This window comes from Oryza glaberrima, chromosome 2 (genome assembly GCF_000147395.1).
Source record: "Oryza glaberrima chromosome 2, OglaRS2, whole genome shotgun sequence".
NCBI classification, from domain to species: Eukaryota; Viridiplantae; Streptophyta; class Magnoliopsida; order Poales; family Poaceae; genus Oryza; species Oryza glaberrima.
This window is the reverse complement of record NC_068327.1, coordinates 10,906,584-10,924,243: the sequence shown is the minus strand read 5'-3', so window position 1 is coordinate 10,924,243 and position 17,660 is coordinate 10,906,584. Positions and strand designations below refer to the sequence as shown.

Below are 17,660 nucleotides of genomic sequence, written 5' to 3'. Positions count from 1 at the left end.
CTACATGCCAAATCATCCGGACTAATCTGGACCGTCCATCCGCGCAAGTTTTCTCCACCCCACGATTTCACAGCCGAGGATTCCACGCGCGAAGACATCGCTCCTCCTCCACCCGCGGCCGCGGAGACCGCGCGCTTCTCTTCCTCGCTCACTCCCCGCGTCCTCGCAGGAGCGACTCCCCGCTGCCGCCGCTCCTCCGCGTCCTCGCCGGAGCCGCCGCGGCCGTCCTCCTCGCTCGCTCCTCCTGCTCCTCGTTGCCGCCGCTACGCCGCGGCCGTGCCGGAGCCGCCGCGGCCGTCCTCCTTCTTCCCCACCGCTGCGCCCCGCTGCCAGCGCTACACCGCGTCCTCACCGGAGACGCGGCCAGATCGTGCTTCTCCCACTCGGATCAGCCGCCGGAGCCGACTTCGGCCCCTTCTGCATCGCCGTCCGCCTCCTCCCATCGCTGCCCCCCGCCCCCGGGGGCCTTCTTGTTCGCTCGCGCTGCCATAAGTTCTTCCGCATCAATCAACGTCCTGGTGGAGCTTCCTTTCCACCGGCGCAGCCGCCCCGTCGCGTCCTTGTGATCCTGCCTTCCAGTGGCTCCCTGCCACGCCTCTTGTGGCGTGACAGTTAAGGGGTAGAGTCTGCCCATATCAAGCAGCTCCGATGCTTCCAGGGCGCCGGTCCTCCCTGGACGCTGGTCCTCTCTTGTGCAGGTTAGATTGATTCATCTGAAAATTACTCTGTGATTCCCCTTTTGAGCTCATCAATCCCCTATATGAAAATTTCTCCTCTTTTCATTCTCGATCCACTGTACAGCTTGATGAAAGTTAATTATTGATCATCACCACTACAGAGAATATCTTATTCTGTTGAAAATTAACAGAATTTTGCTTTTTTTAAAGATGTTGATTTGAACTTATTGAAATTAATATTTCTAGATTTATGCTTTCCACGTATTGCTGATTTTAAGTACTATTTTGGTTACAAGCTTATGGTTTGAGGTAATGCTAATTTACTTGTTTTTGTCCAGCTAATGCTAATTCACTTCTTTTCATCTCTCAGGGAGCATCCCACAAGTTGGTTGTTGACATCATCCAAAACCGTGGAGACAAATTAGAGCCCATTATTTGTAGTTTCTTGTGTTCCATGCAATTTCAACAACGATATGCCAGTTTTTCTCATGACGCGCTCAGGTAGCTGTGAAAATGATAGCCAAAGATCTTATTTGTACACAACATCATACCACAAAGATCTGCCAACTTAAATCTCAGCTTCAAGGAGCTTTTCTATGAGTGTTGAGATAACTGTGCATTTGCTCTGCCGCTTTCTTGCTAAATGCCAATTATTGCTATTTATACAATGTGTCCATGCCTTGTCAACTAGCAGTGTCTTCCATGCTTACCAAGCGATGTGTTTTACATGGTCTATGAATCTACTATGCATTATAAGGAAAAACGTGAAAGTCTAAGGTTTTTGCTACTGTACATGATTTTGAATTCATTAAGTTGTACTAAGCAGTAGTAGCAACATGGTCAGGTTGGGATCAATCTTTTACTTAAGATGCTGTAGCTGCTAGATATGCGATGCAATGGGCTGAAATCCCTGACTTATTTAATTTCAACACAAGCTATGCATTAATTCGATTATGATGGACGTTGAGCGCCAAAATTTAGAGATGGAGATGATGAGTGATGTCATGGGGATGCTACAGATGATGCTTTGGATGGAGACGTGGAAGAAGAGAAACTGATATATGTTTCTGTTTGTGAAATGAATATTTTGACTTATGCCATCGATCAATGCATGGTTATGCTAGATGATGCACTTTAGAAAGATTCAAGCTGTTGCTCTTTGTGCACAGCTCTTTTACTACCCTGTTAGGAATATATTTTCCTTTCATACCGTTTGCTTCTACATTTTCAGAGTTTTTGGCATGACCAATGGTGTCAAGCAGGGACTACGCCATCAACATATTAATTTCTAATGTGATTATGACACTGCAACATGTACTTTCTTACTATTTTCCCTGAATGTGTGAGATTTTGTAGTCACTGAGTTGCACATTTTATTTAAGCTACAGTAGTGTAAAAATTTTTATTTGTTCTCAGGCATGCTTCCTGCTCACCAATCAAGCTGGTGTTTGTTTCAGGAAACATAGGAAAGAGAGAAGCATATGTGATTGCTAAACAATTTCACCCCATCGATGGTACTAAAATCAATGGCTTAGGATGGATGATGGTAACAACAAAGCAAATGGCCAAATCTTTTGATGTTTCATCATTTATAGAGGTACTCACAAGGTAAGTTAATGTGCAAAATGTGACCAAATTTGTGTTAATCATGTATTCTTTTTCCAATTTTGTCAGATATTACTGCATTTCATCTCAGTCGATAATGTGAATAATGAGAACCATTTGACGATGTAATCTTGAATATTATTAACAGAAAGTTATGGTTGATCCATCAATTTATGATTTACCATCACACTAAATTAGGTGAGCATAGTTGGGATTTTTTTTCTTGGCATGAATTCTGCTTGCAAAGAATCTCAAATGTATCATCACAGTTTCTAAAAATATATATATAAACCATTATTCATCCATGCTTATTAGAGTTCAACTTATGCACATGCATATACAAAAATTATGTTTTTGAAATTTCTGAACCAATGATTCTGACAAATAATTTTGTTGCATGCAGGACCATCTACTTTGCAACTCTGAAGAATACAAATTTGAAAAAAAAAAAGGATTGGGTACAAATGCTGAGTACCTGAATGCTATGTGGAATAACCTAAGAAGCAGGGGGTTGGTGCTCCTCAAGTTGTGCAATGTTGATTACCTCATCTTTCTATTTTTTATCATAGCAGACTTACTTAGAGAAGGGATGCTAGAGCAATTGCAAAATATCATGAAATACGCAGTTGGCTCTTAGAGACTGATAGTTCAAATTTGTGCTACCTAAGACTGATGGTAATTTTTTAGTAGCACAGGATCTGGATATTAGGTGGTATATACTATGTACTATACCGCAGCATGGAAACATTAGAGAACTTTTCGACAATCTATGTCTTTGCTTGTTATAAACTTTTTTTTGTTTCTACAACATGTCAATAATAACGGTGAGAATTGATCTGGCACCGGACATGGTATATTGAATTTGTTTCAAAGACTATTCATGTAGTCTTTAGTGTACTCCTATATTGTTCTATGACTTACTGATAGATGGGTATCCAATTGTAAATTACAAACTAAATTATTGAGCATCTGATGTACGCAGTATTCAGGTTATGAGCATTATGGTGAAGAAAATTTGTAACTTCAAACATCCTAAACTTTTATTTCACTTATTTTGAACAAGTTTACTTTTGTTTGTTTACAGATTACAATCTTATACACCATTTATATATACATGTTATCATTTGGGTTTGCCTTAACTGTATTGTCCAAGTGAATATGTCTGCAATAGTTCAAATTTAATAGTAGTATATAATATGAAACTTCACTGGAATTTAATTTTGGGATAAAATTACCTAGCTTCAAATCATATTTTACTACCATGATAAATATGGTTTTAAAATTAATAAGAAATGTTTCTGCTTGTAATTGGAGACATTTTTTTTAATTTATATTGGACCAACGTGCATTGCACGTGCATGATCACTAGTAACCAAATAAGCGTAACCAAACTAGTTAGGTTCTTTGTGGTAAAACCAACCCACCCGGGTTAAGTCTAGACTCGACACGAATGCTTGCATTTACGGCTAATTATTTTTTCAGCGGTAGGTGACGTACCCGTTGACAACGAAGCGTCTGTGGTGACTTCGTAAATCTCAAGATATCAGCCCATCTTTTGGAGGTGCTCAACATTCAAGATATCAGCCCATCTTTTGGAGGTGCTCAACATAGGGGTAGGGTGTATGTTTATAAAAATGAGTGTGCACGTGTTACGAGCGTCTGCGTTTATATTGTGTTTCTAAAAAGGACAAATGAGAAGGATGTAACAATGTAAATACATCTTAATAATACTTATATAATACTTTTATACATGTTATATATATATGATTAAATTATTAATTATCCAAATATTGTTGACAACCAAATAGACAAATTTATACGTGTTGTATAAATATGAGTATATCATGTAAATGTGATGGGAAAAGATCGCACAGATACTTCCCTATTTAAAAAAGGATCATATAGCAAAAAAATCTCCAACGTTTAATTTGGCCATTTATTTGGTTCGAAACAACTTCATTTTTTTTGTCATTTGGCCATTTATTTGGTTCCAAACAACTTAGTTTTGTCTGTAATTTTGCCAAGCACCCAAACCATATAAAATCAATGTTTCTAAACATTTAGCTTTACCTTGGTGCCAATCCAACCACTCCTTGTTTTCTGCTATAAATTTTGGTTCTGCTAAAGCTTTTGTTCATGCCAGTCCTTGTAATATTACTTAGTGCTAACAACCATGGGTTCTAATTATATGAACTATGTTGCTTTTCTTTTCATGTAAACCAGATTGAGGTGTGCATTGGCATAACATTGTGTTCAAAATAGAAGTATGCTCACCTCTGTCACTAACCAAGTGTTTGGTGTTGCAATATAGATATCATTTGCACCACACAAATGTCATGATTAAGATCTTAAGGGAAATAATGTGAGCTGTATGATGTGACTCATCATTCATTAACCAAAACTGTGAAAGGGCGCTTTTCCACATTCTCGTCCTAACAACTTTAAATTGTCAATTCTTAATTTCAAAATCTTTGTTGTGTATTAGAATACATATTTCTGTGGTGATACATGCATGGTTACCAGTTACCACTTGACACCAGGGCAGGGTATGAGGTATCAGGTGGATATGTGTTAATATATGATGGAGGGAAGTGGAATGTCATCACTTTCGGACAACTCCGAAAATTTTCAGAAGCTAAATCTGGTTCTGTGTATTTTCGGAAACTCCGAAAATCTATTTCGGACAACTTCGAAAATTTCCAGAATACAGAAACCGAGGAGAAACACTTCTAAAAAATGATTTTGAGCACATTCATCACACCTCATATGTCAATGCATCATCACTCTTAATAGTGCGGTTTTCCTAATGACCCAAAGAAATGAAAATATACAATATAACTTTTGATCATTGCCGCAACTCATAATTTTGTCACATTCGTTGAGATATGCATTGCGCTACAAATCATCACGGACTGATAATCCTTCACATTCACTTAATAAAACTTGTTAGTCCTCTCTAATCGTATTGTCATTAATCATCAAAACAAATTAGGGGTCTAGATGCACTTTCAGCAACATCCTCGTTTTCTATTAGCACACTTCCTAAATGGCTAAACTATGTGTTTTTTTTTCTAAAAAAAGTACTTTTAATATATAAGTTTTCAAATTTTAAATAAATATATTTTTTCAAATTTGTAATAATTAATACTCAATTAATCGTACACTAATTGCTTGCCTCGTTTCCCATGCCAGAAAAAGCTCGCCCCAAAACTCACATTCGAACTTAGCCTTACTTGTTTAGGGGTGTCCTTAGATTTTTTTATTTTTTTGGTAAAAAGGTAGAGGCTAAATAAATAAGCTATTGCCTTTTTAATCATGCTTTGGAAATTTCATAGCCGCAAATATACTATTAGCTTTTATGACAAAGTCTAAGCCTAAACAAACAGATGGTTTTTTCTAACAAGCTTTTTATGAGCACAAATCCACACTTCAGCTATATAAATCGTCAATCTATCCTTCAATAACTTTCCTTTGGCGCTGTGTGTTGGTTGGAGAATTCACTATGCCCATGGTTTTCAAACTAAAACAATGGTTTAGTTTACATATAATTAATGTAAGACAATAAAGTTGTTAGAAGTACATATATGATTAAAGATAAGAGTCGAATACAAACTACAGAGATAAAATCCTAGAGATAATCTACTCTAACTTTGTCTTGTACTTCAAATCTCTATTTCATATGTACTTTATATATGCCCCATGAGAGTCAATGCAACAAACGACAGATTATTAGGGTTTCTACATATTCAATGTGTTTAATCTAAGAACACTAAGTAGAACACATGTATGACAGATATGTGAGGATGTGATTTTGCCTTTTGTTGGATTTGTGAGGCTAGGACTCTAGATACCAAAAATACAAAAATGTTATCAAAAAATACAAAAATGTATGAGCCAAAAACTATAGATACCAAATATGTTATCGTGTCACCATTTTGAGAGAAATATATCTTATAGAAAAGATTTAAAATATTTTGTCCAACATTTTTTTACGACATATGGCATTGCGCAAAAAAACTGCATAGGACATAGTTTCATCGATTCACCGGCACAAATAGCATTTCCAATTCAACAATGTTCTATTTATCACACAGAGCTCCCAACATTTCATGTATATTATGGCAGACAAACTCGAAGTGTTGAAAGCATCTACCAGGTAGGGCCAACAATTATAGGAAAAGCTCTCATCCTCTCATTCCTCCGGCTTAACATCGGCGGTCTGTTCAAGGTTCCAAACTCATAGTGGCAACTAAACATGAGGGTTGCGCTTGTTGCGAGACTTAAACCAACACCTTACAACACGAGCTGACGACAGCCATGCACCACCTGTGGGGTTTATATAGAAGATTCGCGATATAACTAGAAAGACATTTCAAATACCACACATGAGTGGCAGGACATGCGAGTTTGATGTATTCCATTTGATATCTTCGTATCCGAGAATCAACCTAGAGGAGTTGCAAATGAATGCTGCCGGTTCACCAATCATTGACGACTCAAGAACCGCTAAACTGATTTCCTGGGAAACGAAGTCATAGGCATGTAGGTTTAGAGTCAGTCCGACTACGCCAATAGCACTCATCCATAAACCGGTGACCGGTACAAATAGCATAAATAAATGTTTTTTATGACTTCCACTTCTCGATCCGAGCCCAAAAAAGTGACCGACCCGAATGAAAGAAAGGGATGGATGGAAGAAAGAATGGATATACAATAGCTGCTTCAGCAGCCGCAAGGGCGTTTGGATTGCAGGCTGCTACTCGCCTGCATGAAGTAGGAGTCGCTAGTAATCGTCGGTCAGCCATATGGCTGTGAATCCGTTCCCGGGCCTCCCCCGTCAATTCCTCTGAGTTTCATTCTTGTGAACATACTCCCCAGGTGGGATACTTAATGTGTTAGCTACAGCTTTCTTTTCCCATGGTAACTAAAGATTGAAAATAGAAGCCTGATTCAATAATAGAAGCCAAAACACAAAAGTTTGCAATTCAACCCTCTTCTCCCATGCAGAGTCGCAGGTAGCGCCTCGGATAGAAGCAATACTTAGGCCCTAGTCTTCAGCGGCTTCAATATACGAGAATGCTGCAAGTTTAGTGACAAACAAAGTCGACTTTTTACCACCTCAACAACATACTTTACTCTTTGATGCGGAGAAGATGGGGCAGCACCAGACGTGTGAATCCAAGGCCTTCCAAGCTACATACTATAAGCAGGGGGATGAGTCTATTTTGTGACCATACATTCCGCAATGGACTGGATGAAATCCCTCATACTCAATCCTTAGACTTGACTAGAGGAATCTCACTACCAGGAATCCTTAATGGATTGGGTGCACTAAATCCGCGAGGACCATTGCTATTTGGATTGCAGCCATAAGCATTACTGTAGCGCTAGAGCCTACTGGGAGAAAAGAAAGTCTCATGGGTCTATCCGACTATGATGAGTGACATAAATAAGAAGAGAAGATTTTTTTTTCCATTTTAGCAGATAAGATAGCAGCAGAAGACATTTTTTCCATTCCCGCTTGACTGCTTTCCTAAAGCAGCCTAAACAGGATCAATAGAATATCACACATGCGCCATTACTATGCCTCACGTTCTAGTTCTAAATGCAAGGAACTTACATATATTAGTATAAGAATAGCAAAGTTGAGTTTTGCTTTTATCTTGCTTCTTGACTTGCTTGTTGCCGGTTTGCCTCTTGCTTGATCGATTTCTATGATCATCCTTCTTGTGCGGACAAAATCCAATTTCATGCCCCTTCTCATTGCAACCGTAGCACTTCCTTTTGTTGATTCTTGATGTCTTTCTTGGAAGTGTGGCTTCATCATCAATCTTGCAAGGACAACTTGAGGCAAAGTGTCCCTCTTTGGTGGATTTGAAGAACTTGTGAGCAAGATCCTCATTCTTGTTCAACTTCTTCTCTTTCTTCCAAGGGCAATCTCTCACATGATGTCCCATTTTCTTGCACTTCAAGCAAGTAATGGAAGCTTTGTTCTTCCTTTGATCTTGCCCCTTGCTCTTGTTGTTGGATTTGTTATCTTCTTGATAGAACTTGGTGCAAGCTAGGTTGATCCCTTCTCAAGCTTCTTCACCATGCTTTCACGGTTATCTTGAGAAGGTTGAGCATTGCCAACAAGTCCATGATCGATGTGTTATTCCTTTTTCTCTACATAATCCAAGTCACATGTAGTGCCCGGAAAAATATTTGCTTGAGAGCAACAAGAGTTAGCACAAGTAAAGTCAACTTGAACATGAGGCACATAGGATTTTACCGTTGTTATGATCACCTCATGAGTTACTTCTAGCATGGCATGTGAATCCACAAGATTTCCATGAGAGCACAAAAGTTCATCCAAGTTGAGCTTGCTAGTGAGCTCCACAAGTTGAGCTTTAATGATTTCTCCATGATGCAAGAATATTCATCCAAGTGTGAAGATGAGCATCTTGGAGATGTAAATTCTTCACTTGGCCATTTTTTCCCACATACTTCTACCTTCAAAAGATTAGTTCCACAAGCACTATAGGAGGTAGAAGTATCCACATTGACGCTACTCACCATTTCATTACCTTTAATGGAGACATGTGTTGGTGAGGAGGTGAATGTGGCAAGGCTATCTTGATCATTGGATAGAATCACTTGAGGCTCTTTACAAATTGTCGATGAATTTGAGCACTCCACAAGTGGTTCTTCTATAGCGAGCTTTGCCTCATCACACTCGGACTTGTCATATCTCTCCTTGAGTGTGTTCCAAATGAGATGAGCATCCTCAAGTGGCATGATGGATTCAAACACATCTTCACTCAAAGCACTAAACAAAACATTAGTAGCTTGAGCATTGAGATGTATGCATTTCTCTTCCTCTTCAAATGATATCATTTGATCACTAGGAGGAGAAATGCTCACATCTACAACTCGCTCTATTTGAGGTCCCATGACCCTAAACACATAAAGCATGCGAGTACTCCAAGACATGTAATTTGAACCATCTAGCATGAGAAGTTCAAGGGAAGTTTCACCTCGTGTTGACATTATAGCATCTTGACTATCAACCATGTTACCCTTCACGTTTTTCTCGCCATCCCCCAACATCTTCTCTCCAAGCGGTTAAGCCAATCCGGAGATTAGGCTCTAATACCAATTGAAAGGGCCTTGATGTCGCCTAGAGGGGGGGTGAATAGGCATTCCTAAAATTTACTTCAAATCACAGCGGTTAAAATCAGGGCCCGGAACTTCCTGGCAAAAGGTTCGGAACTTCCTGGCAGCTTTTTCTCACAAGCAGAGAAAGCTGCCCGGAACTTCCGGGGTTCTTCCTAGGAACTTCCGGGCAGTTGTGAATTGCTATTTTAAGCACCTCACAACAAGTAAATTAAATCACAAGGAAGCCTAAACCATAGAAAGGTACAACATGTCTCAAACAAGGGTAATACACATGAAAATACACAAGATAGCACAAGTGATCATACAATAGGAGACATGATAGCACAACTAGGCAAACAAGGAGATAAGCATCACAATCACAAAGATAAATAGAGTGAGAGGAGACAAACGATTTGTTTCCCGAAGTTCGGATTCTCCACCGAGAATCCTACGTCTCCGTTGAGGAGCTCCAAAGAGTCGGGTCTTGATTAACCCCTTGCCTCACCAAGAAAAGGCCTAGGAAGAGGTCTCCGGTCTTCAAGCCAACACCCCTAGGTATTTCTCTTTGGTTTCAAGTGACCACTAAGATCCCCAACTTGAACACCAAAAGAACACCACAAGTGAGGCTTGCTCTACCAAGACGACCTCCTAAACCTCACCTCGGATTTCACTCACCGATTATTCCGTTTCCTTTCGGAGGTGGAATAACGCCCTCACAAACTTCCCGCGACTCACCACAAGCTTTGGAGCTCACCGGGCAACACCTAGCCGTCTAGGAGGCTTAACCTCCAAGAGTAACAAATACAAACGATGATTTGCTTGCTATGAACTCAAGTGCTCAAAAGGATGGAGTGGATCTCTCAAGATCTCAACCTTGCAACCTCTCAATCTCTCAAATCTCTTCCCAAATCTCACTCACAAAGATCTACCACTAAGGTAGGTTTGGGAGGGGCTATTTGGCTATGGATAGGTCTATTCTTGCCCAAAGTCAGCAGCCAACAAAGGAGAGGGTGGAGGGGCTTAAAAATCCAATCCCCCAAAAAACTAGCCGTTACTCACATAACAGGGCCCGGAACTTCCTGCCCCAAACCCGGAACTTCCTGGCACCCTCCTCGCCCAAACAGAGAGATCGGGTCGGAACTTTCTGGCTTAGGGCCCGGAACTTCCGAGCTACCTTGACAGCACTTCACAAAAACGGTCATAACTCCTTGCTCCGGAGTCCGTTTTCGGTAAACTTGGGCTCTATGGAAAGCTTATTGAGAGGGCTACCCAACCCAACTAGAAACAAGCTCTAAATCCACTCATAGGTTGGGTTAAGGCTTTGGTTTCTCTCAAGGTAGCACTTGCATAGGTCACTTTGAGCACCGAGACATAAACAAACATATCAATGTTGCATCCCTCTTAATAGTACAATATTCCTGTACTCAAATGCAAATAGAAAAGCTATACCACTAGGAATGCCTTCTTGCCATCTTCTTGCTTCGCCTTGAGGGGTGCCAACGTCAACGCCATTTCACCATTGGGACTATTCTTATCTACAACTAGTTAAGCACATTAGTCCCAAATCAATTATACATTTGCCTTGATCAATGCCCACTTTGGCTTTTGACTTGATGTTCATCGGAGAACCGCATCCTCTTGATCTTCGGCATTCCATCTTGCGGTCTTCTTATAATTGATACGGATTACTCATAGCTTCAAATGGCCTCGCACGGTCCATAATGACAAAGCCTTTACTCGCCCTTCACCACCGGATTCGGTCCGTCGGCGCCAAGCCTCTTGCTTGCCCTTCACCCCCGCATGGTCCATTGTAGCCGAGCCTTGCTTGCCCTTCACCGTTTTGCCATAGATAGCCACTTCATACCCCGCATCATCAATGTCTTCACTTGCTCCTCATGAAGGTATAATGTTCATCTTCTAGCCGAGCCTTGCTTGCTCTTCACCGTTTTGCCATAGATCGTCATTTCATACCCCGCATCATCAATGTCTTCGCTTGCTCCTCACCAAGGTAGAATAACCATCTTCTAGCTTCAATCTTTTAACTCGATGCCGGAACTTAACCTAATCTCACCAACTCATGGAAATAGTTAGTTCCAACAATGGGTTGTCATTAATCACCAAAACAATCACCGCACTCTTAGGATCATAGATCTTCCAATCTCCCCTTATAAGAGCTACTCTAGTGCATAGATCTTTCACGTCCCAAACTCAAGGATGCCAGATCTCGTCGTTGTCTGTCTTAGACTAGACTCGACTTCGATGATCTAGGCTTGGCTGGATTTGATGATGGTGGCTACAAGTGGGTAGGGAGACGCTCTTGTCGGATAGGAGGATAGCCACCGAGTTGGAGAGTTGATCTCTCCCTCTCTCAAATCAGGTCTGGTAATGACAATACACCATAATATATACATCGCTTCAGTACCCAGATGGTACCATACCAACTTGGGACGAGATATCATACAATAGCAACCTCTAAGGAAAAAAAATTATTTTACTTCTTTTTTTTTGTATTTTAGAACAAAGTAAAATAATTATTTTACTTCTTTTTACCTCAATGCTCCGAATAGACTAACCTTAGTACTCTGGACGGGGTAAATGATGGATTTTCCAACGAAAGGACAAATCAAGATTTCGATTTACATCCCCAAATGAACGGGAGATCCCCAAGTCTCCATTTGTTGGTAATTAGCCCACGGTCCACCCAAAACCGCGTCCACATGGATCGCAAGCGGCCGCGCCCTCCCCCTCCCCCGCCGTCGCCGCCGCCGCCGGTGGCCTCCTCCGCCTCCTCCTCCTCCTCCTCCTCGGTGCTCGACGACGGGGACCTCCTCCGCGAGATCCTCCTCCGCCTCGCCCACCCCACCTTCCTCGTCCGCGCCGCGCTCGTCTGCAGGCGCTGGCTCCGCCACGCCTCCGACCGGGCCTTCCTCCGCCGCTTCGCGGCCCTCCACCCGCCCCGCCTCCTCGGCTTCTACGTCGACAGCGCCAGCCTCCCGCGCCCGCGCTTCGTCCCCCTCCCCCATCCGCCCGAGCTCGCCGCCGTCGTCCGCCGCGGCAGCTTCGACCTGGGCACCGCCGCCGACCTCCACTTCCACCTCGGCACGGGGATCTACTGCTGCCGGAACGGCCGCCTCCTCGTCTGCCACAGGGGCGGCGGCGAGTCCACGCTCCAGCTCCGCCGCCCGCTCCATCCGGCCAGCGACGGGGCGGTGATCTCCACCTTCCGCACGCCGCCTCGCCCTCTCCCGCCCAACCAGCGCCACACGCGGTATATCCTCCTCCCCGAGGACGGTGGCGATGGCGATGCCGTGGCGTGCACCGTGGTGACCCTAGTGAGCAGCGAGCGGGAGGTCTTCGCCAAGGTAGAGAAGATCTTGCGAGCTGGAGTCTGGGACGTCGCGCGAACCTCGGCGCCCATTGAGCTACCTGCGCACTGGAGAAGATCATTAAGCCGGGGTTTTCTTGTCAATGGCAAGCTGTATATGTTGGGCACAACAGGGTACATTCTTGGATTGGAATTGGTGTCCATGAGCTTGTTCTTCATTGAGGTCCCCGATGCCGTTCGAGATGACTGCCCCGAAAGCTTTCAGCTGAGCGTTAAGCTGTCGCAAGCGGAGAAATCTGGGCTTTATCTGATCCATGTGGAGGGGTTTAAGATCCATGTTTGGCTTCACGGAACAGATGGAAACAGCACTGCCGATTGGAATCTAGTAAATACTATTTGTTTGCGCGAGGTGTTTGGTCATCTTGTGAAGCCTAGTTGGGAGTCAGGGGATTCACGCATAAGTCTGCCTGGGTCCGGGGACAATGCTGAGTTTGTGTTCTTGGAGGTGGATGGTGAGGTCTTTTGCATGGATATTATCAGCAGGACAGTGGAGAAGGTGTATGAGATGGCAATGAAGGATGATTTTCTGTTTGAGATATACCCCTTCATGATGGTTTGGCCACCAATCTTCCCAGCATTGATCAAAACACATGATCTAGAGTGATTCGGCAAGGTTTCCCTCTAGATGATTTGCATAATCAAGTGATGATATATGATGATTCTGCTACTTCTGTAGTGAGGTAATTGTACAAAATAAAATTGATGAAAAGTTTGATATCCAAGTTGATTTACCTCATGATTGCCCATACTGTTTAAACCAAAGATCTTCTTTTCAATGCCATAATCATAAGTCACATGCCTTTTCTAAAAATATGTAAATCCTGGCCTATGCTGCTGTTTCAATGATGATAGGCAAAATTTGCATCCCACCGTCAAGCACTAGTGGAACAATCGATGTGAAGTTAAAATCCCATTTATGTAGCTAGTAGGGAACAATGCACTAATATGGTTCACCTATATAAATGTCCATTCTTGAGGGACTTTAGCTAGAAATGATAGTTAATTTGTCAGATTTTGATGCTTTACTGTCTGTTACAATCACCACAACAAAAATTATTTTGGCATTAGCATATCTAAATCCACTAGAGAAACTCGCTCGTATTTTTGTTAGTCATCATTGTCATGACTTTGTTACAAGGAAAAAAAAACCTCTCATGCTTATGGTGGAGATATAATAAATTAACTGGAGCAGGGCTGCTGCAGAACTAGATAACAGCTTGTACATATCTGTATTTCAAGGCATCTCTTACTTGATTATTTTGAGAAGTCAATAGGATATATTTTTGGTAGACGCACGATGCATTTTTTTTATCTGAATAGATTGGAACCGGTGAACTGTTATGAATTCTTTGTTCATAAATAAATCTGGAGAGTAAACATTTCCCCATGGCTCAAGAAGGTGGTGGGCTTTAGTCAGGCGGCTCAGCGGCTGGGTGGCGCCTAATGTCTAATTGGTGCCTAGGCGGTGCCTAGGTCACCAACTAGTCAAATCCAAGAAATTAGCAAGCATATTACATAAAAAGTATACTATGCAGCACTAAAATAGCAACCAAACACCACCCAAAGTAGTTCAGCCGCCTAATGCACCATCTAATGCCTAATCATGCTACCCGGTGCCTAGTGCCTAATGGTCACCTATATCACCTACTTTTAGAACACTGATTTTGCCACCAAAACATACCTTTTATTATCGTTTTTACTTTTTTGTTTCTGTGTATCTCTGCAAGTTACTGTCATTTGCACTTTCTGTAACATCAGGTGTGGTTGCACAATGCTAGGATTCCAAGCATGTTTCCTTGGTACAGGTCTCCATAGGACTGCACTAGAATTCTGTACTATTACAACATGAATATCTCCTTAAAAAGGAATGACATAAACAATTTTATAGATGAGGTGATTTGCACTCAGTCTATGACAATGGCATTCATCACCTTTGAACTCTTATTATTTAATAGAAGTGTTCCATAATAAGTTGAGTTTCAGTTTGCTCCTAAATCTTGGAAGTTATCAGAGTATCCAGAATGTAATATGCCTGAATTACTAAAGAATTTAAGACATTGTGCAAAACCAAGTCACAACCACATACTTAATAGTTTAAAATTTTCCAAGTTCTAAGAGCCCTGAGGATGTGTGCACCAAGGCCAACGCACAGGCGCCACAGCGCTAGGTTATTTCCTAAATTCCATATACTATTTGTAAATAAAGTTAAGAATTGGCAACAAAGAGTTCACGTAAAGCACATGCAATTGTCATGTTTATCAATCAATTTGTATTTATGCTTATTGCACGAAAAGGATCCCTGAACATTCGCACTGGGCTCGAATAGGTCCACCAACTACTAAAATGTCCAAAATAGTCCTCAAAGTTCCAAATTTGGCTCGTTTTATCCATTACTGATTTGACAGGGCACCATGGCACTCTGAGTTAGTGTGGTCATTGTTTTCCTGAATCACACATAGCAAGAAGACTGAATTGCTACTCCAAGCAATTTAATCACAATCATCAACACTGATTATTCCAAAATTTCTATAGATGATCACTATCCATCGAGTAAATTGCTTGGATGGCAATTGGACTTCTAACAGTGCTGAGCAAGAAAACTCACTGTACAGGGTCAGCACTATGGTGTCACAGCAGCTCAGTATACGGGCTGAAATGAGCCTGTTAATTGATGCTCTAGAGGCTAACGTTTGTCCGCTTTCATATTTGAGGAGGCAATTTCGATCTCATGAAATGGAGGGACCATTTGGTGATTCTTATATGTATGCATTGATTAACTATTGAGTGTTGACACATGCAGCTTAAACTTATCTTATATCTTGATTCAGTCTGGAGTAAAGTGGATCCTAGTATTGTTTTTGAATTATGACTTTTATAATACCATATTACTGATTACAGGATTTAAAGCATTTTTTCATTTAAAAAGGTTACCATTTTGCGATACTCAATACTGCCTTGTTATGTGGCATTTCTTTTTTATGTTTATAATATATGGTTACATACTAACAGAAGTAATATTACCTAAGTATTTTTAAGGTTACATGTTGACAATATAATTTTTGAAGGAAATGTAGCAGTATTTGATACCAGGCTGCCCGCAGGTTTGACTCTTTTAACTTTCTTCTATTATTTTTAAGGTTCTTGATTATAATGCTGCATTATTTGAGCTATGAACGATTTTTGCTACGTCTTCCTTGGCTGCAGACTCTTGCTCTTATCTACATATACTACAATTTGTTTCTACTTGATGATTCAATGTTCTTAACTAGAAAGTGTCTTCAAGAATCTGTGTAATTTATTTTCTTTGAAACAAAAGACTTGATGAACTTATAATACCAAAGCTTTTCATTTAACCTTGATAATTGCCATTTGTTTCAGTATCCGAGTCTCCTGTGAGCTAGGTTCCGGTCGTCCAAGAGCTGCCATGTTCGATGTCATTGTTGCCGTCGTCTAGTCGCTGATGATTGGGCTGCTTTGCATGGCTGTCGTGTTGGTTCTCAGAGATCACTTCTCCATCATATTCACTATTCACCAGCGATGTGAAGCTGTGGCAGGCCGTTGCCAAAATTGCAGGGCTTCTTGGTTTGACCATGGTGCTCAACAGTGTGCAGCCTGTGGTGTCAGGTAAATCTAATGTTTACAATTTCAGCTCAAAGATTCCAGTCTACAGATGGATCTTGACACTTGACAGGAGGTGCCTCTGCCCAAAAAAATCGAATTTGTTTGAATTTCTAAATTCAAATTCAATGAAAATCTATCCAAAATTTAAAATTTTCAGTTTGCAAAATTACATTTCCCCCCCTGAAATTTCTGAATTTCAGTGCCCTGATTTTTTTTTTCTTTTGGCATTCTAAAATTGTGAATCCTGGTATAGTCTGCACTTACACATGGAAAAGCAAATAGCTTGGATATGGAAATAAAACAGATTGCTTAGTTTTTATTTTGTCACAATTTCAATTTTTATTTTTCTTTGGATACAAAAATGAAAAACAGATAACTCGGATATGGAAATAAAACAGATAGCTCAGTTAGTCCTGGAAGTGAAACACTGTCATAATACCTTCACTTTTAGTTAGTCATTAAATCAAAATGTCTCAGGATCCTCGTACATGGATACTTTTAGGCAAAAAAATTGCAACCGAGCACTCTAGTTTCGTGACTTTTATCTAGGACACTGCAAAATCATGTCACTGCCACCAGGTATTACATTGCAAAGCATTTATACTATGGTTACAAATTAAGTGTAAGTTATTTTGTCATCGAACATTTTTCAGTTTTGTTAAGTGAATGGTTAATACCATACTCTGTTACTAATTTGTTTCGACCTGCCTAGTTTTCGTGGGGACCTAAATCTAAACCTCGGTCATCTTCATTCTGCCATTTGCAGGCCACACATGCTTCAACCTGCGTGCAGAAGTGGGGAGGCACAGATGAAGCAATCAAGCTTCTCTAATGGGAAATTAGTACTGGAAATTTTACCCTTCTGTCACTCTGCAAACCTTGCTACACGTGTTTTAGGGCTCATCTGAAATTCTGAATGATATTCTTTTTTCTTGCCATAGAATTTGTTCGTGTTTTACAATTTACTGTCCAGTTTGCTTCTATTCCTTCTATACACACCTGGGAGGACACACGGCTTAGCTAAAGGGTACTTGTGCCTCTGACTCTGATGATAGTACTACGAGTAAAATGAGGCAATCAACGGATAGACTGTTTGAAGTGAAGGATTGGTTTGTAGCAAGTATGGTTAGGAAAACTCGCTAGAGATAGCGCAACTGTCTTAGGTGAACATTCTCTTTGAACCAATTTTGTTCAATCCTATGTTTTTTCTTTGGTGGGTACTGCAATTTATGGAC

The 17,660-nt window shown here is 41.1% G+C and overlaps 1 protein-coding gene and 1 pseudogene across 5 annotated transcripts; both read left to right on the top strand.

The window, feature by feature from the left end:
* The first annotated feature begins 121 nt into the window (after nucleotides 1–121).
* Nucleotides 122–3,122, top strand: LOC127761263 (uncharacterized; annotated as a pseudogene).
* An 8,982-nt stretch (nucleotides 3,123–12,104) lies between these two features.
* LOC127763420 (uncharacterized) lies at nucleotides 12,105–17,651 on the top strand. 5 transcript variants are annotated; one of them, XM_052288118.1, is made up of 4 exons: nucleotides 12,105–13,484; nucleotides 15,870–15,905; nucleotides 16,183–16,428; nucleotides 17,192–17,651. In XM_052288118.1, exon 1 carries the CDS (start codon nucleotides 12,137–12,139, stop codon nucleotides 13,406–13,408), a length of 1,272 nt encoding a protein of 423 aa, XP_052144078.1. In that variant the 5' UTR covers nucleotides 12,105–12,136; the 3' UTR covers nucleotides 13,409–13,484; nucleotides 15,870–15,905; nucleotides 16,183–16,428; nucleotides 17,192–17,651. The 5 variants fall into 5 exon arrangements, with proteins under 5 accessions (XP_052144078.1, XP_052144077.1, XP_052144076.1 ...); XM_052288117.1 differs by lacking the exon at nucleotides 15,870–15,905; XM_052288116.1 differs by having other exon boundaries at nucleotides 15,870–16,428.
* Nucleotides 17,652–17,660: the final 9 nt, after the last annotated feature.